Below are 27,941 nucleotides of genomic sequence, written 5' to 3' on the forward strand. Positions count from 1 at the left end.
TCAATAGACCCTCGGTACTGGTGGTATGGTTTCAACTTCATCATCCAATGTTTTATCAATTACCGGTCGGTATGTTATATTAACTTTCCCAGTTTTTAGATCAAGTGTTGAAAGACTATGTTTCCTCCAATGTTGGTTGATTGGTTTCGGTGTCTATAACAATAAAAAAAAAAACAATTCCATAATCTATCATTAATAATACTACAAATGCGAAAGTGTGTTTGTTACGCCTTAGCTACTCAACCGATCGTCATTAAATTTATGTGTTAAATATTTATGATATATATCATTAAATTTTTGCATACACGTTGTCAGGGGTTCAGAAAAGGCCACAAGGTTGGATACGCCTAACATCTTCTCCTCCTTACATGGCGGCGAAGTTACTGGCACTAACAATATACTATTTAATATACGGCAAATCAGGTATATATCTTACATAAGACTGACTTATGAACTTATGAGTCATAAAACATCTTGTAAGTGTTTAACAATACTATACATTAATATTAATGTGATTCATTTTAATTGTATAATTAAATTCTAATTATATATTCCTCTATGTTTAATAATTTTTTTAAATAATTTAATAGGAAATTATAGTATGCAGTATTGTTATGAAAATATATTATATGTATATTAATTAATTAAATATAGACAAAAAACTTGGTCAAAAATAGAGGAATTAGGGGTGGTACATCGTCTTCCACTACCAGACCTAGTCCTGACTACCACTTCTTCCCCAAATTGAATAAGTTTTTCATAGATAAACAATTTCATGCCGGCAATGCTGTAAGATAGGCATTGCAGACAATTGATTGTCTCTTGCCTGACAGAGTTTCATATAACAAGTCTAAACAATCTAACACGTATATTGCATGTATATTACCCATCTGGATAGGTATCATCAACTCTGCGGATATTCTACCAACAAAAAGCAATAATTAGTATTTTATACTTAATACTGTTTAACGGGCGAGAGAGCCAATGTAACTACTGGCACAAGCGGCCTAATATTTTAGCTCCCAAGGTTGTCATACTTAGTATTGCTGCATGGCTCTAGAATATATGAGTGGTGGGCGTTTCGTGGACCATGATATAAGGATAGGAAGTTAGGTACTCCGTTTTAGAGATCCTCAAGCCTAACGTTCCTGTCCGGCCCACCGTGAGCAACGTTCCGACTATGGCCATGCGGCCGCCTCCTGGAAACTCCGCCCCGTCGCCGTGATAAGGGTGTCGTCCGGAGTGGTTGTGTGCCTACCCAGATGAGCAAATTAACATATTTTGCTTGTGAGCTTTTTTTGCCTTTTTAGAATTTTTAATACCTTTATAAAGATAATAATATTGTTGCTATTTTATTAAATTTCTTTAGTCACAATTGGTATTAATAGTAAATACTACCTATAAAATATAATAAGAAACAACTCAATCTTGTCTCTAATACTATATATATAATCTGACGGCCTATAAGTGGCGGGACAAGATTAGATGAACGGCAACATAAGAATAAGAAGATAAAAATGCAGACAGCTTTGGCGCACCTTGGAAGATGCCTTTGTCCACCTGTGGACAACTGTTTGCTAAAAATTGGTAAATGATGATGATAGTAAGATTCATAAGGTTGCATCTTAACCTGTCCTTTAGTAGGCTTGCTATAATCCATTTCATCTATTCGTTTCGGAAAGTCATCCCTGAAATGGGCTCCGCGACTCTCCTTACGATTGAGAGCACAAGCTACAACTTGGACAGCAGTCTGTAGCATATTCTGAAGTTCCAAAGTCTCAATCAGATCGGAATTCCAGTTAAGCCGTTTATCCGTTTGACGGATGTCCTCAAACGATTTATACCATCTCTGTATCTCTTTGTTCGCTGAAAATTTGATTTCATTTATCTTAAAATGGAAGTTTTCTAATATTGAGTATGGCAACGTCATCTAAGTGTGCATCGTCAGTTTTGTGTATTTTATCTTCTATAGGCATATGACTGTAGGGTAATGTAGTCGGTAAGAATATAAATACGATGTCTTGCAGAGGAGCACCATTCGTGAAATTTATATATAACCTGGGCCTTAAAGATTAAAGGGGAAAAAATTGACTATTACTTCGTCTATTACAAATTATCACCTTGAGATAGTAGCTTTTCGTCTCTGAACACACCACATTTGTTTTGCATAGTGGATCTCATTGATTCTCTTAGTTCGTGTACCGACGTAGAACCATTTAAGCTACGCACCTTATTCAGATTATTAAGGGCGGAGTCAAATATATTCTAAAAATAAAGTTTTTTGTAATATAATAGGAAAATACAGGAGTGGAACCTGAACTAGACGTGGCAGTTCCGCCATTGACGTTGACTGTAATAAGTAATTCTTTACCATCCATCATTAAGTGTAAATGCCGTCAATGCCTCTGTCAATAATCACACTAGGCAGACGGGAAAATGGACTACACCACCGCCCTTGGACATTGAAACATCGATGTAAGAAATATTAAGCATTCCTTACATCACCGATGAGCTACCAACCATGGAAACTGAGATGTTATGCCCCTTGTGCCTGTAGTTACACTGGCTCACTCACTCTTCAAACCGGAACCCAACAATTCTAATTATTGCTGTTTGGCGGTAAAATATCAGAGGAGTGGATGGACCCAGATGGGCTTGCACATAGCCCTTTCACCTAATGAGCATAGTAGTACCAACAATGTCCTCTAGAATTTAATTTACTTTTCATTTTGTAATCAGTTTTAATTCCATTGTGGTAAGTCATCATTATTATTACGTACTTTTACTATTTAAATATTACATACAAAATTTCTGTCGATTAAAAAGAGTAACTACTGAGTTTCTTGCCAATTCTTCTTACTAGAATCCTTATTCCGAATTGGTGGTACCTTTATAATAACATTGTAAAATGTTGATTCGAAAGTGTTTGAAGAGACTACGTAAATGAAGTATATTTTGAATTTAACTTGAACTTTAGGTGTGTCAAACTTATCCATACAAAAAACATTAACAGTAACAGCCTGTGAATGTCCCACAGCTGGACTAAAGCCTCCTCTCCCTTTTTGAGGAGAAGGAACCAATCTGTACTTTATTTACCAAATGTAATCAATTTAAATTTTAAATAATTACACATACTTCTTTTAACTCTGGTTGCTTTGCGCCTGGAGTATCTATTTTAGCTATGTTCAAACCGATTGCTTTGCCGAAAACAACCACATCTAGAATAGAGTTTGCTCCCAGCCGGTTAGCTCCATGGCAGTTGCTCACAGCCTCCCCAGCAGAATGAAGACCACGAACAACATTATCGGATCCATTCTTGTGAATTAACACCTGAAATTATATTTTGTTTATTCGGAATAATGTACCTACTTATCATCTTTGTTGTAAAAATAAAACCGTTAAATACAAGTCAGTTGTGTGGAGAAGGTTTACAATTTTTACTTTAGAAAATAGAGGGATGTAAGGGAGCACAACTGTATCTAGCTGTTCCCAGCCATCCTCACCTGCACGTGGTGCATCCTACCGATTAACAAACGAGGCTCTGGAGACCGACTATTGGCGGTATAACCATTTCATTAAGGCGTAGCTAAATACTGCAGACCGGTGACGGGCAGCGTCATCTGTACGACGAGCTACGCTCTGCGATCACCAACCCGCCTGCCCAGCGTGGTGATTACGGGCAAAACCTTTTATGGCACACACCTATACGCAACGGCCCCTAGTTCCCGGTCGCCCCGCTGTTCCTGGTCAAGGCGACGGTCATGGTAAGGGTGGGGCAGGGGGTGCTAAGAATCCCCGGGTTACGGTAGGCCGCCAACACTGACTGCCCTAGCTACGTATAACGGACGCATGCTACGGCTCGACGTACACCTGGCACAGCTCGAAGAAAAGCTGAGGAACATAAGGTGGCATATTTTGGGGCTATGTGAAATCCGAAGAAAGGGAGAGGATACCATAGCCTTAGAATCAGGCCATCTCATGTACTTTAGAGAAGGAGACCAACCATCCCAAGGTGGCGTCGGGTTCTTGATCCACAAGGCGCTCTCTGACAACATCTTAGAAATCTCCAGTGTGTCGGCAAGGGTAGCGTATCTTGTGATCAGACTCACCAAGAGGTATAGCCTCAAGGTTAACCAAGTATACGCACTTCGACACACTCGGATGCTGAAGTGGAAGAAATGTACGAAGACATTTCTAAGGCATTGCACACCACCCAAAAGGCCCACTTCAATGTTGTCATGAGGGCCTTTAACGCAAAAGTGGGAGTACATATTAGCAGCGAATCGGTAGTAGGACAACACGGATTTGGAAGCAGGAATCATAGGGGGCAAATGCTCGTCAACTTTCTGGAGAAAGAGGGTCTGTTCTTGATGAACTCTTTCTTTAAGAAACAGCCTCAACGGAAGTGGACGTGGCGAAGCCCAGACGCTATGATTAGAAACGAGATTGACTTTATTACGACGGACAAGAGGCGAATATTTAGAGATGTCTCTGTGATCACAAGGTTCAATACCGGAAGTGATCACCGACTTGTACGAGGCACTCTAAATATTGACTACAAGCTCGAGCGCCCGTCTAATGACGTCTACACTCCGACCAAAACAGGTCCAAGCCGTGGAGTCTAGCATATTTCAGTTAAAACTGGAAAACCGATTCGCTGTTTGGAAACCAACACTGACGTTGACATCAACCAAGAACTCGACCAAGTGGTGGGTATCCTTTGGGACGAGGGGACGAAATTCTATCCAGCGCAAAATACCAGCAAGAGGTCCAAACTTTCGAGAGAGTCTCTAGAGCTAATGCGTAAACGACGTGAAAACCCTACAGACACTTCGTCAGATCTTAATAAAAAAATATCAAAGCTAGTAAGACGCGACCTCCGAAACTCCAATACACGCTCTATAAACGAAGCGATTGAGCAAAATCAGGGGTCGAAAGTCTTTATTCAAAAACTTGGTCGAAGCCATCTGACGAAGCTGACCACTTCAAAGGGAAAAGTCGTCGCCTCTAAGCTCGAGATTCTTAAGGAAGTTCAGGACTTCTACGGTAAATTATACACATTAGTAGCGCCTCGTCTTCAACCCGACCCTGGGGATCCTAGAGCCACTTTAGCCCCCTTCACAGAAGAGTTGCCAGAAGTAAGCCAAGATGAAATCGTGATGGTTTTTTGGCAGCTTAAAAATTGAAAAGCCCCCGGGGAAGATGGAATTACGACGGAGCTGCTAAAGGCAGCTGGAAAGCCTTTACTAGCGCAGCTCCAACGAATATTTAATTCAATCATATTCTCGGGGAGAACTCCAAAAGCATGGAGCAAGAGCGTTGTCGTAATGTTCTTCAAAAACGGAGACAAAACCTTTTTGAAGAACTACATATTTCCCTACTACTATTTCTACTACCTATTTCCCTCTTGAGCCATGTCTATAAGCTGTTTTCTAGGGTCATCACGAATCGTCTCGCGCGTAGACTTGACGAGTTTCAGCCCCCGGAACAGGCCGGATTTCAAAGAGGGTACGGAACCATAGACCACATTTACACAGATTATACAGAAGATCGAAGAGTATAATCAGCCCCTGTGCTTAGCATTTGTGGACTATGAAGGCTTTTGACTCTATTGCGACCTGGTCTGTTCTGGAGTCCTTACAACGGTGCCAAATCGATTGGTGATACATCCAAGTGTTGAAAGGCCTGCATGACGCTGCTTTTATGACCGTCAAAGTACATAATCAGCTGTCTGACCCTATCCTCTTGCATCGAGGAGTGAGACAAGGGGATGTCATTTCACCGAAATTGTTTACTAATCCATTAGAGGATATGTTCAAGACGCTGCACTGGGAAGGGCGGGGCATAAACATAAGCGGCGAGTACCTTTCGCACTTGAGATTTGCAGAGATTTTTATCCGTGCAGTGACGGAGAAAGAATACATTTCACTGCCCCTCTCTTTCCCATGGGTGTCGTAAGAGGCGACTAACATCCGCCTGGCTTGTTACCACCGTACGCATGGTGAAAAACTCGTGAAAAACAGTGGAGACGGCTGTTGAACCAATGCCGGGGGAAACTGTATTGACCTGCCGGACAGGGAGACCCGAAGAAACGGCTGTTGCGCTGGCCGCCCGTGGCATAGTACAGGGGCCCGTGCGTGCCTAACCAGCTCTCGAGGCTGCCCCACCAGGCCACGCATAATCTCGGGGTGGACCGTCGTGCCGGTTGGTGACCGGAAGGTGGGGTCCCGGCGGCCACTTCCGGGGGGGGTTCGGGGGCCCTTCCGTCCGGCGGATCAGTATATTTTCCTTTTTGGCAAACATTTGGGAAAACACGTCTCCATACTTTGCCCATCCCTATCGTGGCAATACGTCGCTCGCCTCACGTCTCTTTTCCTAATTTCCAAATGGTAGCGCAAATAAGAAATAACGGTCGTTCAGCGGTGCACACCCCCACCATACCCACGCTGTTTGAGGTCGAGTTCTCTAACATCCGAGGACTCCACGCTAACCTCAACGCTGTCCACCACCATCTCGAGACAGCACGGCCAGCAATGTTGTTTCTCACGGAGACGCAAATACTCCGCCCTGCCGACACCAGCTACCTTAACTATCCCGGCTACATGCTTGAAGAATCTTTTAAAGCGAAAGCCGGAGTATGCTTGTTCGTCAGGCCGGATGTTTGTTGTCACCGATTGCGCTGCTTGGAGGACCCCTCCTTCTCCATGTTGGTGGTACGTGTGGACCTGGTTCGTCAGAGTCGAGTCTACGTGTGCCTCTACAGATCCCACAATGGTGACTTGGAGACAAGCCGATTATTCGACCATAGGGGGATTTTAATGCTCACCATGAATCATGGTTGAAATCCCTCAAAACTGACCATGCTGGAAGAACTGCTCATGCTTTTGCTCTCACACACGACTTGAACCAACTGGTTGATCAGCCCACCAGGATCCCAGACATTGATGGGCAAGCGCCTTCTCTACTGGATCTTCTGCTGACTTCTCACCCGGTGGAATATCAGGTTGTGGTTCAAGCTCCACTTGGTTCTTCGGATCACGGCCTTATATCTACCAAAGTGCCACAGGCTAAGCTGCCGCCATCAGCGGTATGCAAACGTCGCGTTTGGCACTATAAGTCGGCAGATTGGGACGGTATGCGCGATTACTATGCGTCAGTCCCTTGGAAGGAACGTTGCTTCAGTGGGAATGACCCGACAGCTAGTGCCGCTGCTGTTGCTGATGAGATCATGTTAGGAATGGAATACTACATTCCTAGCTCAGATCTCATCAATAGGGGTACGCGTAACCGTTGGTTCACGCGTGAATGTGCCGACGCTGTATCATCTAAGCAGGCGGCATAACGCGCGTGGATCAACGGCTGCATTAGCGGGGCATCTAACATTGACTCACTGAAAGCAAACTACAATAAAAATTCCAAGTCCTGTAGGAAGGCATACACGAGAGCGGATGCACAGCGCATTGTACAGATTGGTCATGACCTTATTTCGCATCCTAGGGGCTCCCGTAGCTTCTGGCGTCTGACCAAGTCTGTGCAAAACAATTTCTGCCAACCTTCGCTGCCACCGCTCAGAAATCCGGACGGATCGCTAGCTCACAGTCCGTAGGAGAAAGCCGACCTCCTGGCTAAGCTCTTTGCCGACAACTCTGTGATCGATGATTGTAGTGCGCAGCCACCAACAATACCTTCGTGTGGCCACACGATGCCTGACATCAAAATCAGGCAACGTGATGTGCGTGCGGAGCTGCAATCACTCGATATACGGAAAGCTAGCGGTCCCGATGGAATACCAGCCATTGTGCTGAAGAAGTGCGCGGCGGAGCTGTCTCCTGTGTTAACGCGCCTGTTCCAACTTTCTCTCTCTTCGGGATGTGTGCCGGAGGCTTGGAGAAGAGCTAATGTGCAAGCGGTTCCCAAAAAAGGGGATCGGTCTGACCCGGCAAATTATCGGCCAATAGCTATCACCTCAGTACTTTGTAAGGTGATGGAACGGATTTTAAACAACCAACTGATCCATTACCTAGAAGATCATTGTCTAATTAATGATCGTCAGTACGGGTTTCGACCAAAACGGTCCACAGGTGATCTTCTAGCGTACGTAACGCACCTCTGGGGTGAAGCTATCGACAAGCATGGAGAATCGTTGGCTGTCAGCCTCGATATCTCCAAGGCTTTCGACAGGGTCTGGCACAGAAGTCTTCTCTCCAAGCTACCGGCATATGGTCTGCCTGCTCAGCTATGCACCTGGATTGCCAGCTTCCTACACAAGCGTAGCCTTCGTGTTTTAGTAGATGGTTGCGATTCACAATTCTATGTAGTGAATGCTGGCGTCCCCCAGGGATCTGTGCTATCTCCCACACTCTTTCTTTTGCATATCAATGATATGCTATCTCTTGGGAACATACATTGCTATGCAGATGATAGTACAGTGCATGGTGGATACCACGGACGCGCAGTGGCTGGGCGGGCGGAAACTGAGGAGAGGCGGGAGAATCTTGTTATTGAACTCGATAGGACATTAGAGCTCATCGCTAAATGGGGTTCTGATAATCTTGTTGAGTTTAATGCCAAGAAAACACAGGTGTGCGCTCTCACAGCGATAAAGTCACCATTTTACCCTCACCCCTCCCTCTGTGGCACACCGCTGATGATACAAAGCAAAATCGCCATGCTGGGGATGGACGTTCGCTGCGACCTTAGTCCAAGGGATTACATCGAGGCTATTATAAAAACAGCTTCACGAAAACTCGGAGTTCTGAACAAGGTGCGGCGTTTTTTCACGCCACGACAACTGTGCCTGTTATACAAAACACAGGTACGGTCTTGCGTTGAATATTGCTCGCACCTTTGGGATGGCTCCGCTAAGTACCTAATGGAGGCCTTGGACCGGTTGCAGCGACGTGCAGTACGCATTATTGGCGACGTAAAGGTCACAAACACCCTTGAACCTTTACAATTGCGTCGCGAGATAGCAGCACTGAGCGCTTTCTATCGTCTGTATCACGGCGAGTGCTCTGAGGAATTATTCTCTCTAATTCCTGCTTCCCCCTTCCTTCTTAAGTCCACGCGAGCTGGTTCTCGATGTCACCGCCTAACTGTGACATCAATTCCATCGGGCACAAAGAAATTTGGCAACTCCTTTCTTTGTCGCACTACCAAAGAATGGAATTCCTTACCAGCTCACGTGTTCCCCTCCTCTTACAACCCTGGTTCCTTCAAACGAGGCGTGAAGAGGCATCTTGCGGGCCGGCAAGGCGGGGACGGCTAGTACAGAACATTCTTCCCGTCTGTACTGGCCGTCGTCGCGTTTGGACTCTACTACCACTTACCATCAGGTGGAGTAGAGTCATTTGCCATCCCGGGGCATATAAAAAAAAAAAAAAAAGACGATATCGTCATCGTGGCAGAAACCGTGCAGGACATGCAATATATGCTGAGCAGCCTGGCTGATTCTTCTGCTCGAATTGGTCTCCGGATGAACTTGGAGAAAACTAAGATAATGTTCAATGAACACGTCAGTCCGGAACCAATAGCTCTTAACGGAGTTCCTCTCGAAGTTGTTCAGGAGTATGTGCACCTTGGGCAAACTTTGCAGATGGGTCGAAACAACTTCGAGGGGGAAGCGAAGAAGAAGAACGAAGAAGAGTACAGCTGGGCTGGGCAGCGTATAGAAAACTCGGTCAAGTCTTTTCGACACGAATACCGCAATGCTTGAAGACAAAAGTCTTCTACGAGTGCGTCTTACCGGTTATGACCTACGGAGCCGAGACGTGGACACTGACAGTGCGTTTGGTCCACCATTTTAAGGTCGCTCAGCGAGCTATGGAGAGGGCTATGCTCGGAGTTGCTCTGAAGGATCGAATCCCAAATGTGGTGGTCCGACAGAGAACCAAGGTCATCGACATAGCCCAAAGGATTAGTAAGCTGAAGTGGCAGTGGGCTGGACACATATGTCGCAGAACCGACGACCGTTGGAGTAGACGCGTTCTGGAGTGGAGACCACGCCTTGGCAAACGTAGCGTAGGACGCCCTCCTACGCGCGTAGGCTGGCAGCGGTTGGAGATTAAGAGCTGAAAATCAATTTTAGTGGCGTGCCATTGGAGAGACCTATGTCCAGCAGTGGACGCGAAAAGGGTGATGATGATGATGATAACTTTAGAAAATAAGAAGTCAAAATTATTCTTATTACCTCCAATAGTTTCGGAAAAAATTCTTAAATGGTTTCGCTTTTTCATCGGATATACAAACTCATACATACTCATACATCAAAAATAGTCAATCTTCTCTATTATAAAAATAATTCACCAAGAATTAATATTATTTAAAATTAAATATTTACTAATATTATATGCTGCACAGCTAGGGTAGCTGGTCATGAATTAGTATACGTTTCTAATGCTGGGATGGAACGTTTAATGCGAATAAAGCCGCGCGGAAAATCTTGTAACGTATTTATACACAGTACCTCTCCTTTGTAATTAATTGGTATGCCGCCCATTGTGTAATGAACTGTTGGTACAATAGGAACAGGCTGCGTGTAAACATCAGCTCCAGTAAATGTCCATGCCGTCTCAGAAATACCGGGAAGCCTTTCCCGAATTACTTCTGGGGGAAGGTGATGGAGTTGAAGAAACACATGGTCTTTCTTCGGTCCGACACCACGTCCTGAACATTTCAAAGTACAATCTTCACCGGCAATCTGTTTACTTGGTGGCAAGCCTTTTTGCAAGTCTACCTTGGTAGGTTCCACCATTTCTCGTAAGCTCAATTTAAACAAAACCTTAATATATGCGAGCCGAGATGGTCCAATGGTAAGAACGCGTGAATCTTTACTAATGGTTAGGGTTTAAGCCCGGGTAAGCACCACTGAATTTTTATGTGTTTAATTTGCGTCATCTCTTTATTGACGGTGAAGGAAAACATCGTGAGGAACCCTGCATGTGTCTAATTTCACTAAAATTCTGCCGCATGTGTATTCCACCAACCTGCATTGAAGCAGCGTGGTGGATTAAGCTCCAAAAACTTCTCAAAAAATGTAGAGGAAGCTTAGCCCCGCAGTGGGACATTCACAGGCTGTTACTATTAATATGTCTAAATTATACACCTAACCATACAACTGTCTCATGAACCAGTCCGTTCTATGGTAAAAACCGTATGAAAATCCTTTCGGTAGGTAGTTATTGAGTTCATCGCGTTCAGATAGACATAAGTATTTGAATAGGGTCTGTGCCATCGATTTACACAATTAATGTTTTATGAGCTTAGATAGCCCAGTGGTTAGAACGTGTAAATGTTAACAAATGATTGTAGGGTTTAAACTCAGGTTATCGCCAGTTATGTATGTCGGATGAATATTTGCCACGTCTGAATCCATCAATTCGCACTGGATCAGTGCGGAGGAATAGGCTCCGGCTTTACTGGTGGTAGGGCTTTGTGCAAGCTCGTCTGGGTAGGTACCACCCACTCATCAGATATTCTACCGCAAAACAGCAATACTTGATATTGTTGTGTTCCGGTTTGAAGGGTGAGTGAGCCAGTGTAATTACAGGCACAAGGGACATAAAATCTTAGTTCCCAAGGTTGGTGGCGCATTGGATATGTAAGCGATGGTTGACATTTCATACAATGCCAATGTCTAAGAGCGTTGGTGACCACTTACCATCAGGTGGCCCATATGCTCGTCCGCCTTCCTATTCTATAAAAAAAAAAAGGCTTCAAAATATTTTCTCGAAATAAAAAATCGTAACCCAGCAGTGGGATTTTTGTTTTTACTCAACCTCAATTATAACATTGCATGATATTAGTATAATATTTTTAAGTTTTTTTTAGTTTTCTTCTTTATTTTACAAATGTTTTTATTAAAACGATTAAATCTTATATATAAAATCTTTATCGTAACTAAATTATTATTATATTGTTCCCTACATTCGTTTTCAGTTGGCACACCTAAAAGCTCTTAAGTTAAGAATTTAATTTAATTGTATTTTTCATTTTTTTCCAAACAATGATATTATCCGTGTAGGTAGCCTGGCTAAACACTTTTATGAGCCCGCCATTCCTTTGACTTTTATTAAGTAGTATAGTAGTATTAATGTGTATAATTCATTTTTACCTTGTCGTATTTCAGTTGCGATAGATCTTGAAACAACATCTCGACTGGCCAAATCTTTAGCTTTAGGCGCATATCTTTCCATAAATCGTTCGCCCTCACTATTAACGATGTACCCTCCTTCGCCTCGACATCCTTCGGTCATTAGACACCCAGAGCCATACATACCTGAAAACGACAGAAGAAAGAAATTATTATGTATGTATATATTTTCGTCACAAATATTTGAAACACATCCAAAAAATGTGGAAAGGTTACTTTCTTTAATAGCATAGTGAAATTTTTACAAAATAAAAAAGAGAATACCAGGTAAAAATGACTAGTAAAAATAATAAATTAAAGATAATCAAAATGTAATTCCTTGGACTGTTACTAATCTAATTACAGTTACAATTACAACTACTCTGATATAATAATAACAAAACAATATTTCGCTTTATTTTATCAAAAACAGAATAAAAAAAAAGTAGCCATAAAATCGAATTGAAGAGAAAAGAATAGAGGACAATTTGTTGTGTTCTGGTTTGAAGGGTGAATGAGCCAATGTTACTACAAGCACACATAACAATTTAGTTCCCAAGGTTGGTGGTCTCAACTTTTTATTAGCCCGACCAGGGATTTGTGCCCAGTCTGGGATTGAAGTCCGCAGTCTTATATCTAGCCACTAGACCAACGAGGCAGACACTTAGCACTTTGCTGTATGGGCGAATAGATCGATTGGCGAATTAGTTTATACCTTATTGATTAAAAAATACACGGCATAAAATCCTTATTTTACCCGAACGAAGTCGGTGCGGACAGCTAAAACGATAAGATTAATAAGAAAAGTTAAATTAATAATAGTCCTTACTTCTTATTAACTTTTTATAAGCAAGATGCAATTTGTCTGATAAATAAATGTAATTTTATAGTATATAATATAAATATTTAAAATTTAAAGAAATTGAGATCTTTTGTATGTTCTAAAATAAAAAATGCAAACAATAAACTTATTTATTCTTATATTATTCAATCAATCAATCAATCAAGCAACAGCCAATCGTTGTCCACTGCTGAACATAGGCCTCTCCCAAGGTGCGCCAAAGCTCCCTGTCATCCGCCTTCCGCATCCAGTTGGTGCCCGCCACCTTCTTAAGGTCGTCGGTCCACCTGGCTGGAGGGCGCCCTACGCTGCGCTTGCTGATTCACGGTCTCCACTCTAGGACTCGTCTGCTCCAACGGCCATCGGTCCTACGACATACGTGACTAGCCCACTGCCACTTCAGCCTGCTAATTTTGCAAGCTATGTCGGTGACTCCGGTTCTTTTCGGTTAGACGATTTGAGGACTTGACGATATTATTCTCTCACTTAAATTTTACTCAAATAGATAAAACCTCAAAATGTAAACCCCGGAGTTACGCCGACAGATACGATTCAAATAATTAGATGAGAAAATACAAAAACGATAATAATACCTGTTGGGTGAAACTGTATGAATTCCAGGTCTTGTAGTGGTATGCCAGCCCGAGCAGCCATGGCGCAACCATCTCCTGTGCAGGTGTGTGCAGCGGTGCATGAAAAGTACATCCGAGGGTAGCCTCCTGTTGCTACTATAGTATTTTTTGCCTGAAAACTATAACATACATTCTTACTTTAAGTGCTTTATGTTTAATTATTATGGCATCGCCTCTTCTTCATATAAATATGCAACAATGTTGTGTTTGTAAATTATACTATAATGCTTTTATGTACATAGACATTTTGAACGCTAGGAATGAATTTGGATAAGTATGTTTAGTCGGAGAAAAGGTACATAGTTAAAAGTTTACGAATTTGAAATTATATGAATTATTATAAAACTTTCGCCTTACATTATATTTATTGTCATTTTTAGTACTTACAAATATTTGTACAGTAGCAAAGTAAATACGTTTTTTAAACAAACGAGACTCTGGCGACTGACTAGTGGCGGTATAACCATTCGATAAAGGCGTAGTTAAATTCCGCAGACTACTGAAGGGCAGCAGCGTCACCTGTACGACAAGCTACGTTCTGCGATCACCAACCCGCCTGCCCAGCGTAGTGATTATGGGCAAAAACCGGGAACTGCTCCTAGTTCCCGGTCGCGCCACTGTTCCTGGCCAAGGCGGTGGTCAGGTGGGGCATGGGGGTACTAAAAATGTTTATACATGTATGGATAATTAAGTGTTGATTATTAATTGCATTATGGTCCTTGTAAATTTATATTATGTAAATTGAGCAGCCTGTTATGATGTAATGCTCATATCAACCTGTAATCATCGTCAGGTAAATCCTTCTAAGGAATTGACCTTACGATGACTATGGGCTGAAGTGAGCTGTCCATATCACCGAGTCGTTCTTCTGATTCTTAAATTGTTGGTAAATAAATGTTCTACATATTCAGACACAACCACTGCAGTTTGTCCAAACACGAAGTAAGTAAGCTTCTTATTACACTTTCTTTTTTATCGCTGGAAAAAGGCGTTACGCGTTTCCCCCACGGGAACAGTGGGTGTAATGTGGGGCTCGCTGGTGTTCAAGGCGACGAGTTCGCCCCGAACATCGAAGTACCCACTAAAAAACCAGCGGTACCCGTTTGGTAACGACGAGCGCCACGGGATCGCTTTCGCGTGCTACCGTGACGCTCTGACGGCCGGCCTGAATATGCGGGTCTCTATTCTCTAGGGAGGGTTCCCAGGGTATTGTGACCCCCCTAGAAATTCTTGTTACCCTTATTTAAGCCAAGTCATATCTGTTTTTACCAAATATATAAATATATAATATAATAATAATTAAGGTGCAATATTAACGTAGGTGCTAAGGTGTAAGGGTACATAATAAGTTTTTTTTTTTGCAAATACAATCATTTCCGAAGTTTAATGAGTCTTTCAGCAACGCAGTATGAGCTCTGCTTGCTCACTAACGCAATGTCACGTCTTGTTCTTTGAAGATAAACGAACTGAACCTGACGTGGCAAACGTAAGTCAGTAGATTTTATTCTGTAGAAGCGTGCTGCAGCATGTGAAGAAATTAGTAATAGTTTACAGTTAATATAATAAACTAGTATATCAAATACTATATTCAAGCTCTACGTATACATATAACTTATAATTACGATGCCCAACGTCCGTCCAAGCGCATCTATTCAATGTTGCTGTTTCTTATATTTAAAAAAAAAATCTTCTCAATTTATTTCAACTTGTAAGTGTTTTATTCAATAGATGCGATTGAGCCAGCGACCCGACGTACACTTATGAAAATAAAGAATAATGTCCATTTTTCGTACTGACATTTCTCTCATCGTCCATAACTCCAAAGCATGTGACAAAGTAAAGAGAAAAAGTGAACGAACAACTTCTTTCACATTTCAAAATATCTCATTTTAATACCTAATGTATGGTCTTTCGGGGGAACCGAGCGCAGCGGGTAAGTATGTGCACTGCCCGTATCTCATGATCGGGGCACGGAGGGCGAGGTGGTTGTTTAGGCCAATCTTAGTTGCGATCAACGCAAAGTTGGAAAACAGTCTTACAAGCAAGATTGATTGCTGCCAGTAGGTAAGTCATTATTTGTTAATTGACGACATATTATGTCTTTTGAAATTTGTAAGCGCAATTAAGGGTTATGTTCAGCGCTTGAGATTCAGTGGCTATCGTTCTGAATTTTGAGTTCTCGGGTAAAGTGTGCGCGGGTAGTGAACGCACTTGCCCTCGAAGTAATAAAGTACTAAATACATGTGTAAATACATAATTATGTATTTAACTGAATAATTTTGTTTACATCTATTACTTACTCAGTTGTTACAGAGTTTTTATAATGCCTCAAAATTATATAAGGAAAAAACCTGACTTGCGGCAGTTATGGAGCTACAAATTGCAAAAGTAAAAACTCTTCTTGAACAAGGGAAAAGCAAACGATCTGCTGCAGCAGCCATTGGTGTAAGCGAGTCAGGTCTTCGAAAAAGACTAAAATTAAACGTTGCTGCGTCTTCCATGGGTCGGTATTGAAATACTTATGTTTAATTTTTGTTAAATCATTCTGAACCATGCGTTCACTTCCTCCATAGTAATACGCATACTTACCCGTAATACGGGTCAATTGTACGCATTCAGACTTTCAATCATTTGTCAATGATTGACTCTAAACTAAGTGCACTTTGCTGATTTTGTTTTTTATTCCAAATGAAAGTTTAATAAACACTCTATTCGAAATAATACTTTTGTTTCCATAATCCGCGCGCACACTTCACCCAAACGACTCTACAGCTTCTTGCTATAAGTAAAATAAATAGCCTTTTAGCGAACAAATAAATCAAATTTTGAATTGATGACGACATACACAACTTACAGAAGCGATACAATAGTATCGATTAATCGAATAATTTGGTCGTTTCTTTGACATATCGACAGATTATTTTTATTCAAACTTTTCACACATTGATGAACGCTTTATTATTTATTACAAAAAAAGATTCAACTTCATGTAAAATAGCAACAGTACTATTTTTCAAACTAGCCCATTTATACCTTAAGTAAATCTTTAATTGATAACTTCTCTCTTCCCAAAGACTTCCCATCTCCGAGTCTTCCCGAAGCAATCTTTGAATTCTCCTTACTTAGACTGTGCTACGACAAAATCACTTCTTCTAAATCAAACGAAATAATTTTGTCAGATACACAGCTTAAGCCAAGGCATGTCATTCCTCCTCTTCATAATTCTTCCTTCAGATGTTTTTTTGCTAAAACAACTAAACTCAATTTAAGCGAAAGAAAAATATTTTGTTCATATTATAAAAAAGAAATGTAAAGTTATTGGAGAAATAGAAGTAGTCGTACTGGATAGTTTAAGTCAAGACCTTTCCTTCGACTTTGATCCTCGTTTGAACACTGTGGATTTAATAAATGTTTTATGCTAATATTATAAACGAAGAAATTTAATATTTAATTTAAGAGTTTTTAAGAATAATATCGGATTCATATTGAGTCTTCCCTAAGCAAAAGATGACATTTTATTTTGAAAGTGTGTCTCGTATAAGTCATTGAGATAAAAACTAGATAAATAATTTACAAATAATTTAGGGCTGAGACTAGGATTTTTTTGTGAAACTCTTTCGTCCTAATTTACGATAAAATGTTTTAGGTGCTTACAACAAATTTTTACTGCGAAAAACAACATTTCTTGTCGCATGTCACACATACTTCAGATATATATATTTCTTTCTTAAATCAATCGCTGCAGCGCTATTGAGACGATATCGATAAAAATGACAGCGCTTTGTATTAATTCTCATATTATATTTAAAATTATTACCATATTCTTCAAAACAATATGTGCATAGCAAAAAATATTTAAAACCAACTCAATAGTCGTTGTAGAAATATCAGAAATATCGTTGTAAAAATAAACAGCCATTACATCTTCAATAATTCAGTCAAATTTTGTATTTATGGCGATCTTAACAATACGAATAACTGGTCGTTGTTTTGATTTGAAACATGGAACGATTATTTTAACGATTTTTGTTTTATTAAGTTAGAATAATATTAAACTAAATGGCGAAAGTTTTATAATTCATTATAACAAATTAAAAAATTTATTAATATTAAGAAATTTCGCAATTGAACCTGTTTCAATTGCATATTCTTATATAAAAATAGTTATACGAAACATTAATATTAAAAATGAATATTTCATTTAATTGAAGCGAATGAGATTCCACCATGAAGATTCTGCTGCGTTTCAGTAATTAAGTAAATTTTCAGAAGGCTAAAAATTAATAACTCTCTTTCTGGTATCGTTGATTTGATCTTCGAAAGCAGAATTATTGTTTAACAAATCACCCCCAAGGCAACAAAGCATAAGTGATACCGCCAACTTTCAAGCTGTATACTCATTAGTTAGGACTTGATGAAAAAATTAAGATTATTTAATCAGGTTTAGTAGCAGCAAGGTAATTCTGCAGCATATTATACTGAGTGGAACTTATACGTATATAAATAATTATTTTATGCACCTGTGTAGACTGCTGTCGTCCATATCTAAAGCTAAGGCGCCTACAATTTGTTCATCTTGTACCAATAGGTCCAAAACGAAAAATTCAGAGAAAAGATCGATGTTCTTGAATTTTGTCGTGTATCCGTATAAAGTATGGAGAAGTGCATGTCCTGTTCTGCAAATTATACATACCTTGTTATGATGACGGTTAATGTAGTAAATTTACCTACGTTTTATTTTAAGAATTAATAAAGCGGCGTGAATGACATATTGCAGGACGAAGACTCCTCGCTTATTCGAATAATCTATTCGACTACGCCACTTTATTGTATATTCGATATACATATACGTCCGAATTTCATTTGTTAATATGCTACCTTAAGACGTTTTTGCTCCAACGCGACGCACGAAATTAATTATAAGCACAAATTAAGCACGCGCTTAATAGTTCATGCCATAATCTATTTTTAAAATGTAAATTTCCAACGAGGCCCATTTGTTTCCAGATATTAAAATAATTGAAAGATATTCGTATATAATTATTATGTTTACGTTATTTATCAAAGGCGGTAGTTCGCTATGTACATAACGACAATGTAATTTTAATTTAAGTATTCCTTTAATAATTATTATTGTATAAAACTTTTAATAGCTTAAGTAGGATTAAACTTTAAAAAATGTTGCGTCAAAACTTATACGCTCTAAATTTTAACGCAATACAGCGTGGTACTTCGCAATTTTGAACAGAAAATTAAAATCATGAACCACTCATCTTTTCGTATAACTTTAATAAAAAAGTGATGAAATAAAAATAATTAAATACTCTTGAAACGTTTTCGCCTTGTCTAAATCATGAAAGACAAGATAAATTTAGTTCCGCCCTCTGGTATATATTTGCAGAACCATTTAACTAGACTTTTTTACACCATCCAATAGATGGCGCTGTCCCTTTAGGCGAAATTTAAGGAAACAGTACCGCTACCCGCTCCGATAGAGGACAGTATGTGTCATTTTAGTTATAAAGCTTAACATAAAAATTAAAATCCTTGGGATAATAAAATATTAAATTACAAAATTATACCACATAACAATTAATACATTTGTTTCTAGAATACTTTTGAATTAAATAATTCTAAACTTAAACAGTTACAATGGTTGGTTTTTTTATTAATATATTTCCGACGATAAATAAAATTGAATGGAACATATGACAAGTGTTTAAATTTATGTAGTAGTTATATTTTTTGCCATAAAAGTAAGACACGTCTTAAAATAATGTTTTCCGTTAATATAATGGACACATTTTTCAGCTAGCGTATATAAAAAAGTACTTACCGATCAGCAACAGCACACGTTCTTTTCGCTATCTCCTTACCGTTTTTGATGGTACCACCGCCAAAGGACCGTTGGTAGATCTTCCCATCCTTAGTTCTCGAGAATGGCATACCCATGTTCTCCAATTCAAAGACACAATTGGGAGCATTCCGAGTCAGATATTGGATTGAGTCCTAACAAAAATAAATTAAAATTATTCTTCAAATGAAACTAATTACTTAGTTAAAGAGTACAAGTTAAAGAGTCGCTATATTGATTGAATTTATTAACCGAAGGTCGCAGTTACCGAAACGTTAACCAAGAAAAACTATGACAATCCGTGCCTTATTTACGTTTATAATTGATCTTCTTTTCGACAGTGAAAAGTAAGTCCACATAGAATAAAATTCTGATAATAACGCACGGTTCTTATATTTAACGAGTCATTATTGTTGACCCATTATTGTTGATACATTCCTATACATGCGACTTCGAAACTCATGAAATATTCATTGAGACGCTTTTGAATTACACCTCGTTGACAATTATATCATTTGTAAGCTAAGGGATTAAAATATATTAAAAAGGGTTAATTTCTTAAAGTAACCGGACATGAGTTGAACTAGAGTAGCAGTTACTTTATACATATGATTAGGGTTATATAAAATGTATGTAATATACTACTTATACCAACGTGACTCAAATGTAAGCAAATTACGTAAATATTTGATTTCAACAGGATATTAAAATTAAGCTACCACTAAATTAAAATAATCAGACATTGATGACATATCAAAATATATTAAAACGTGTATTTGCACTGCCACGGCTTTATTAAAATGAAACGCAGGCAACGTAATATCGCGTGATAGTGCATAGCAACGGCTTAATTAAATAACCTATGTACGGTATTGTATTACTAAATAAACAATTTTGTATAATATATATATATATATATAAAGTACCGTGTGATTGCTTTTGCAGCAATCGCATCTTATCGTTGTACTGTACACAGTACATACATATATATATATATATATATATACACAATTATGTTAATCTCTGTGTGTTACTTTATACTTGTATGTACAATAAAGCTTATTTGTGTAATACCTTGTTGTAGAACTAGAATAGAATTAAACTACACTCAGTTTAATTATGCTAACAACGTTAAATTAATACTTAAGGAGTTAAATCCTACGCAGATTATTTGCTCATGTCTCGTTAAATCTCGTAGGGATTTAAGTTAAGCTTAATGTGCATCGATTATATAATCGTCCGGCTTGTCGTCGCTTGCGTACGTTTTTCCGCGTTTTGTAACATTAAATTTGTAATTATAACAAGGATGATAAAATATTTGCCCGTCTCTAGAAATTGAAAATAAATCAAGAGATAAGCCAGATCAGTTCTTTTATCCGGGCTTCATTATACCCGATTTGACTCGGGCAAATCAATCTGATTTCATGAGATTTTGATGACATGATTGACATGATTGAGGGTCGAAAATGATTTGAAAACTAAGTGATCACTTCAATACAAAAAAATGATTCAATATAATTAAATCGCCACGCCCCTTTCCGGTGCCGCTCTTAATTCCCTTGTTGTTACATGGCACTCATACTGTGTAATTCCTCGCTATATATTATTATAAGAAAAATATATTTATTATTTTAAAGAAACTCTATGTTGTAATTTATTTTACATTTTTTTTAATAATTCAAAGTATCGGTAACCATACATTTCAATCGTCTCGTGACGGCCACCTTATTTTTATTCATGGATTTCAAACATAACAAATCATTATCCATTATGTTCGCCGTTTTATAACTGATACATTATTACAACGAGATTAAAAGTTGTCGTTATGCGAATGGTGGAAAGGTAGAATATTTTTAATAAATTGTCAATTAGCGAGCTTTATTCAATTGCTTTGATGGATCTCCCCTTATAATGTCTGTTGCGAGTATTATGCCATTGTAACGATTAATAGGGCTTATGGCCTGACAAAGACATGCACTCTTTGTTATTAACATACATTGCATTCGGTTTTACTAAATGTTTATAGTGGTTTATTCAAATATTGAGCTAAAATTAATGAGGAAGATAGATTAGTTTCAAACTCAATCTTAGTTAAAAATATATAATCAATCGACTAAATAAGTATATGTATAAAAACTTTAAGCGTCTATGATTACATCTACATTTTAATTGAAATTTTGGGGATTAGTTTCCGGCCAAGGTTTAGAACGCGTGTTATGAGAGGTGTTTTTTTATGTTATAAGTAGGCGGACGGGCAAATTGATAGTAAGTGGTCACCACTGCCCATAGACATTGGCGATGTAAGAAGTATTAACCATTTTTTACATCGCCAATGCGCCACAAACTTAGGAAACGAAGCTGTTAGGCTGTTTTACCTTGTGCCTGTGATACACTGGCTCACTCATCCTTCAAACCAAAACACAACAATAAGTAAGTATTGCAACACTAAGTATCTAGCTGTTTTTTTGGTAGAATATCTGATGAGTGGGCACTACTTACCCACGCGGGTTCGCATAAAGTCCGACCATCTGGAAAACTCAAACTATATCCTTTTGTTTACCCCTTATAACGTGCAATGATATCCTCCTCTATCCTGATAATCGGTTGAGTAGTTAAAACGTAAAAGCGTAAGGAACAAACAAAAAACTCACTTTCGCATTGATAATATTAGGAAAGATATAAAGCTTCCACCGATTTGGAACGTGGATTCGACATTGTTTGTGTCGTTAATTTGTAATTGAAACGATGGAAAATTATGTAATTATTGCAAACTTATGCCAATCAAATACAATTAAATAAATATACTCAATACTGTGTATGTGTGTCATCTATAATCCAGTATTATATATTAATTTAAATCATTTTACCTGATCGCCTAGCCAATCGGATCCTTTGACAGTATCGTAGAAATGCCACCGCCAATCATCCTCATGCATACTGCCTATTAAACGAGAATATAAAAATTAGAAACTTTATATATAATATTTTATAAAATATATAAATGTTGTAACCTTTTAGTGTGCGATTGAGTACGTCTGTTTGAGTATCTATGCCTAGGTTTTCTATTTCCTTTCATGTATTTGTTTGTGTAAGTTATGTTCTTGTTGTATATATAACCAATAAAAATTCCTATAATTTAGATACCAGTAGAATATATACATTTAGTTTTATTAAAAACAACGAATGTATGTAACGAAGCCATAAAAGATCATTACGCTTAATAAAATAAATAATAAAAATACGCATGTAAAGAGTATTTAAATAAAATTCGTTAAACATTTGTAAATCTTAGTCGTGAGTTTTTACACATGCTTTAATTTAACATATTGGTAATCCAAAATATTTGTTTCTGTCGAGTTACACTGCCCGCGGCGCAGCGCCGGATTTCGCTGGCCACGTGCCCCAGACAAACTATTTTTCTGTTAAGGTTTATTTTTGGAACGTGAAAAATTCGGTAGTACAAGTTGATGAAATAAGGTAACTATTAAGCACAATCAATGATCCAATAAAAAAAATCATTTTGACAATAACAGTATTTAATTTACTTGAAGTTTATTATATTTGTTTATATAGGCAGGACGGGCAGATGGGCCACCTGATGGTTAGTGCTCACCACCGCTCATACACATAGGCAACACCGTAAGAAATGTTAACCATCCCTTGCATCACCAATGCTTTACCAACCTTGGTAGCTAAGATATTATGCCCCTTGTGCTTGTAGTCACTGGTACAGTAATACTACTATTGCTGTTTGCCGATAGAGTATCTGATGAGTGGGCGGTACCTTCACAAATCTCTACCACCTAGAAATCTGTAGGTGTAAAATCTTATCTATAGTTTCATTCATGTGCCATCGTTTTTATTACGTATACATTGTATATTTAGTACACGGTAGTTTTGTAAAACAGTTAAATGATTTCATAGCACCTCTCTTTGTATAAGCCTTGAATTTTACACAGCCTGTCTATACCGCCAATACGCCTTTAGTCAAGAGATATTTTTATTTACATCTTTTATCTATATTTAGCTTACCGAAATAATCTGAGCGTCATAACACTTGGATGAAACTTTGTTGAAGTATTATATGAAAACTGATTGTTCTCGAGCGAAGGGGTGTTAACGAATTTCTCAACAATAATCGTAAAATGACCTTCCCTACTCTAGAAAAGCCAATGTATACGTTTTAAAGTTTTCATAATATGTTTGTGTATATATTTAACAGTTAGAATTATTTCGCGTGATTGACTTTTCAGAATAATACTATTAAAAATATCTTACGCTCTCCATTATTTAATGGAGTAACAAATCACGAACGCATCAGACTACTTGGTGGATCACACGTGTTTCAATTCCAAAAGGTCAAATCCCATTTTGATTGCACGGGGACTATAATTATACTTATACAAATGTACTTGAAAAATAGAGAGATGAAACATGCATGTTTCTTCTGGGAATATAAGTAAGCAGATGGTTTCTTGCAACTTTCTGAAACTTAATAGTGCAATTAGTATTTACTTCTAAGAATTTCATTTTATTCTTTACCTATAGAGGCATTCATGCCACCTTGAGCAGCAATCGTGTGTGAACGAGTAGGGAATAGTTTGCTGACGAGTGCTACAGAGAATTTAGCTTCAGCGAGCCCTACAGCAGCTCTAAGGCCTGCTCCACCAGCCCCGATCACCAAGCAATCATGTTGATGTTGTTGAATCGTATACGATGCATAATTTTTCATTCCTGAAAATTGCACAATATACAATTTACAAGTCTAAAATTAAAATTTACTTTACTTTCCTTTTCCTTACTACTATTAAAGTTCATTGTATTTCATAAACGCTTTAAATTATAGCAAAACTAACAATCCAGTTTCTAAAGTGAAGTTAGAGAAATTATGATGATCTTAAGTGGAATATTGATTTACACTTGATCTTATAATACCTGATAGTGAGATGAGAAATGAACTATGTTAAATTTGAATTTATATAAGGGTAACCTTTTAAAACTCGTTTTGCGTTCGCCGTTATTACCAATTTCACATACTCTGATACCTGCAAACATTTAAATTATTACCAGCAAAATAATACACTACTCATTATACGTATATAATTTAAATACAAATCACAATAATACAATAGAATGGAACATTAATTATTCGTGAAGCTTTATTAAGCTTAATTAACAATTTAGTAATATGAAATGTGACATCGTTATAATATTATTAAAACCAAATTTAAGCTTATTATTTTATAGTTTATTCAAATCGTACATATTGATTTAAAAATAGTCTTTATTATAGTATAAAATGGCAGAGAATTAAATTAGCAGCAGTTAAATAGAAAAAAGACGAGTGTAGTATTTCATATGTAATGAAAACTCCTAGTGACGCTCATTATCCTAGCAGAAAATATCGCATGTTATCGGAGAACATACAGTTCGTTGATGTTGTATTCTCTGTAGAATAATAAAGCCTTTATAAATATCGAACTTGAACAACTTATTAAGAGGTATTTTATGGAGGCAACTAGTAGTAGTATCTCTTAGTTACATAGTATAGTAGTTTAGTTTATTATATATACCCTATTAATGTCCACTATTGGGCTATGGGCGTCTTTACTTACTTTTAAAGATGTAAAAAATAGTAATAATCATTCCTTACATAACCAATGCGCCCCCAAAACTTGGGAAAGAAGTTGTTATGTATCTTGTGCCTATAGTTAAACTGGCTCACTCACCCTTCAAAATGGAATACTTAGTATTGCTGTTTAGCGATAAAATATCTGATGAGTGGTTGGTAACTACACAGACGGGTTTGCACAAAGTCGTATGCGCCAAGTAAATTATTCTACCAATAAATAAATTAAACTTGACTTAATAATAAATATGATCAAACTATATTGATGACTTTTCTTTTGTCCTTTTATAAGATTTTTTTATTTGCATAGACAAATTAAAAAGCGACTTTAAAAATTGCACATTATACTAAAAGAAAAACTGCAGAAATTTAGTATGTGTGTAATGATATTCGACTTTAAAGTAATATTTCAAAGTAAGTAATAAATTCCTCGATCTTACACAGAACCCTTAAATTTTATAACAATGATAACTAATGATATTTGATTTCGACCTTTCAAGTTAGTAGTAACTTGACGGTCCTTACAAAGCTTATTCTATTTTTTGTGTACCCTTATACGTGTGTTTTTGTTTAATATTCCAGTAGTAAAAGTTTTGAAGAAAAAAAATAACATCTATATTTATAATTATTATATCAAAATGATACTAAACAGATAATTCTTTGTGGTAAGAGTATTTAAATCGATATAAAAAATGTTAACATTTTACATATTACATAACTTAATTATAAAATAAAAAAACATTCTTTTTGTTCATACGTACCCCACCAGATTTTATCATATTCATTTTGTATTAATAAACGCTCAAAATTCAAACAAAGCAATATGTGACGGATTTGTTTTTTTACTGTCAAAGTAATTTACTTTTTTATTAAAATGAAAGACGAACCAGTGCTTAAAGATAATTTATATATGTAAAAACTGTTCAAAGCCATGTTTGTAATGAAAAATTTAACTCTCTATGAATAAACTAGATGATCCGTGCCCACTTCGTTGGGCGGAAAACATTTTTACTTGTGATGAAATTATGATTGTGGTTAGCTTAGTGCTGAGTGCTGTGATTTATTTCCTAAATGCCATAAGTCATTTTTCATAATAAACAATAATATTCTACATTTTTAATCTGTAAGCAAGAACAATGACAGATAGTCTTTACGGTGGGAAACGAATTCACCTTAAAATTATCTTACGAGCATTTAAATTATTACATAAAGATTTCATGATTGCAAATAATACATTAATTTCAACGAAATCTCGTTTTATTTCTGAGAATAATCTAGTTCAACATTTACCAATATTTGTAGGCCGTTAGAATCAATGATAATATAGAATGCAGTTCAAATACTTTTAAGAATGAAATAATCCGAATAGTAGAAAACAGAATATGAACTTTTCTTTTGATTTTTGATATACTAAACTAATTTCAGCAATATTTAACTTATTATCATCTGTTTTTTTTTATTCTAGTGTCATAAAAATTTATGAACATTATTCCAGTTGAATCTTAAAAGGAATCAGAATTTTTATGAGTCGATTAAGCGTAAAGCTAATATCTCTATTATTAATTCCTGTGCTGTGTGAACTTCTTAAAAGAAAACCTAAAACATATTGTCGTGCCAGAATTTTTACTCGAATTCGGAACGTTGAGGCTTTTAACCTTATAAAAAACCTTTGCTACGAAGATATTGATCGGCAAAGCCTGAGAGATGTTGTTAGGGATACGAGTACTTTGTCCAATAGATGATGTTTTGGATTTTGCTTTCCCGGAGTAACCATTATTAGTTTATCCTTACTTCTCGTGTTTACACGAAGCTTTTCGGTTTTTTTACCGAAAAAGAATTTATTTCAATATAATTGTATAATATATAAAATATACGTTAATGGCTAGAGATGCCTCAGGAGTTAAAAAACTTCAATTTAAACCGAAGATTACTGGTTAATGTACTCAATTTCTGCTTACATTCGAACTTAATTGCTTATTTGGAGGTGATATAATAAATAAATAATAATAATGGTAAATATTAACGTGGTGCAACTAAAGATAAACATGGTACGGAGTAAATATCATTATTGTTTCTAAAAGTTGAAAAAACCACATTCTAAAATCAACAGAAATTAATTTTAAACCTTCAAATTTTAAAAATCGAACTCACAATGACTAAGTAACGCTAGAGAAGGGTTTAAACTAGTCAAACCGATGGTCGAGGTTAATTTGGATTCATCAAAGTTAGCCGATCGAGTTTTCACCCGGCGTTATAAAACACGAAACAAAAAGTATCTGGCGCATGTTAACTGCAATATTTAAAAACGAAATATCGGAGGTTAGAACGTGAGAAATTTCTGGTTAAAAAATATCAAAGCACATAAAAAAAACGAAAATAAACTTCAGTCCTTACCAAATAAACAAATAAAAACATTTTTGCAGAATATTTCGGGTTTTTTTATATTATAAGTAGATTGACAAATGGACCCCTGTGGTCACCACCGCTTATAGACATTGGTTCCGTTAGAATAATAGCATTAGCAAGTTAGTACTTTGTAAAGTCACAAATTCAATTTTATGTATAACATTTTTTTAACTTAAACGCAAAAAACTAATCGTTACGAGACTTTTGACGAGATGTGCACTAACTAAAGCTACGTACACATCAATGTCATCTTTATTTTGCGCGAAATCTACGAAGTTCATGATTACTATAATATAGGGAGTTTTATTGGCAGTGACGTCACTCATTGAGGAGACCACAAAAGAGGGGCGAGGTCGACATGGCAGGCGCATGCGTTTTAAGCTTGCTTGTGCAATTAGGGTAACAACTCAAAGACGATTTTGTGAAATAGAACATTTTTGGCAGTCGCC

The 27,941-nt window shown here is 37.5% G+C and overlaps 1 protein-coding gene across 1 annotated transcript; it reads right to left on the minus strand.

Annotated features, from left to right (window-relative positions):
* On the minus strand, nucleotides 1–27,773 carry LOC126780596 (succinate dehydrogenase [ubiquinone] flavoprotein subunit, mitochondrial-like). The gene is made up of 13 exons (XM_050505204.1): nucleotides 27,730–27,773; nucleotides 24,495–24,502; nucleotides 24,000–24,191; nucleotides 22,325–22,398; nucleotides 19,440–19,612; nucleotides 18,124–18,279; nucleotides 13,565–13,722; nucleotides 12,113–12,277; nucleotides 10,466–10,665; nucleotides 3,136–3,330; nucleotides 2,121–2,265; nucleotides 1,631–1,866; nucleotides 1–153 (listed from the first exon to the last, which is right to left on the minus strand). The coding sequence occupies exons 1-13, from the start codon at nucleotides 27,771–27,773 to the stop codon at nucleotides 1–3; spliced, it is 1,899 nt and encodes a 632-aa protein (XP_050361161.1).
* Nucleotides 27,774–27,941: the final 168 nt, after the last annotated feature.

The sequence above is a fragment of the Nymphalis io genome, chromosome Z (genome assembly GCF_905147045.1).
Source record: "Nymphalis io chromosome Z, ilAglIoxx1.1, whole genome shotgun sequence".
In the NCBI taxonomy this organism is placed as follows: domain Eukaryota; kingdom Metazoa; phylum Arthropoda; class Insecta; order Lepidoptera; family Nymphalidae; genus Nymphalis; species Nymphalis io.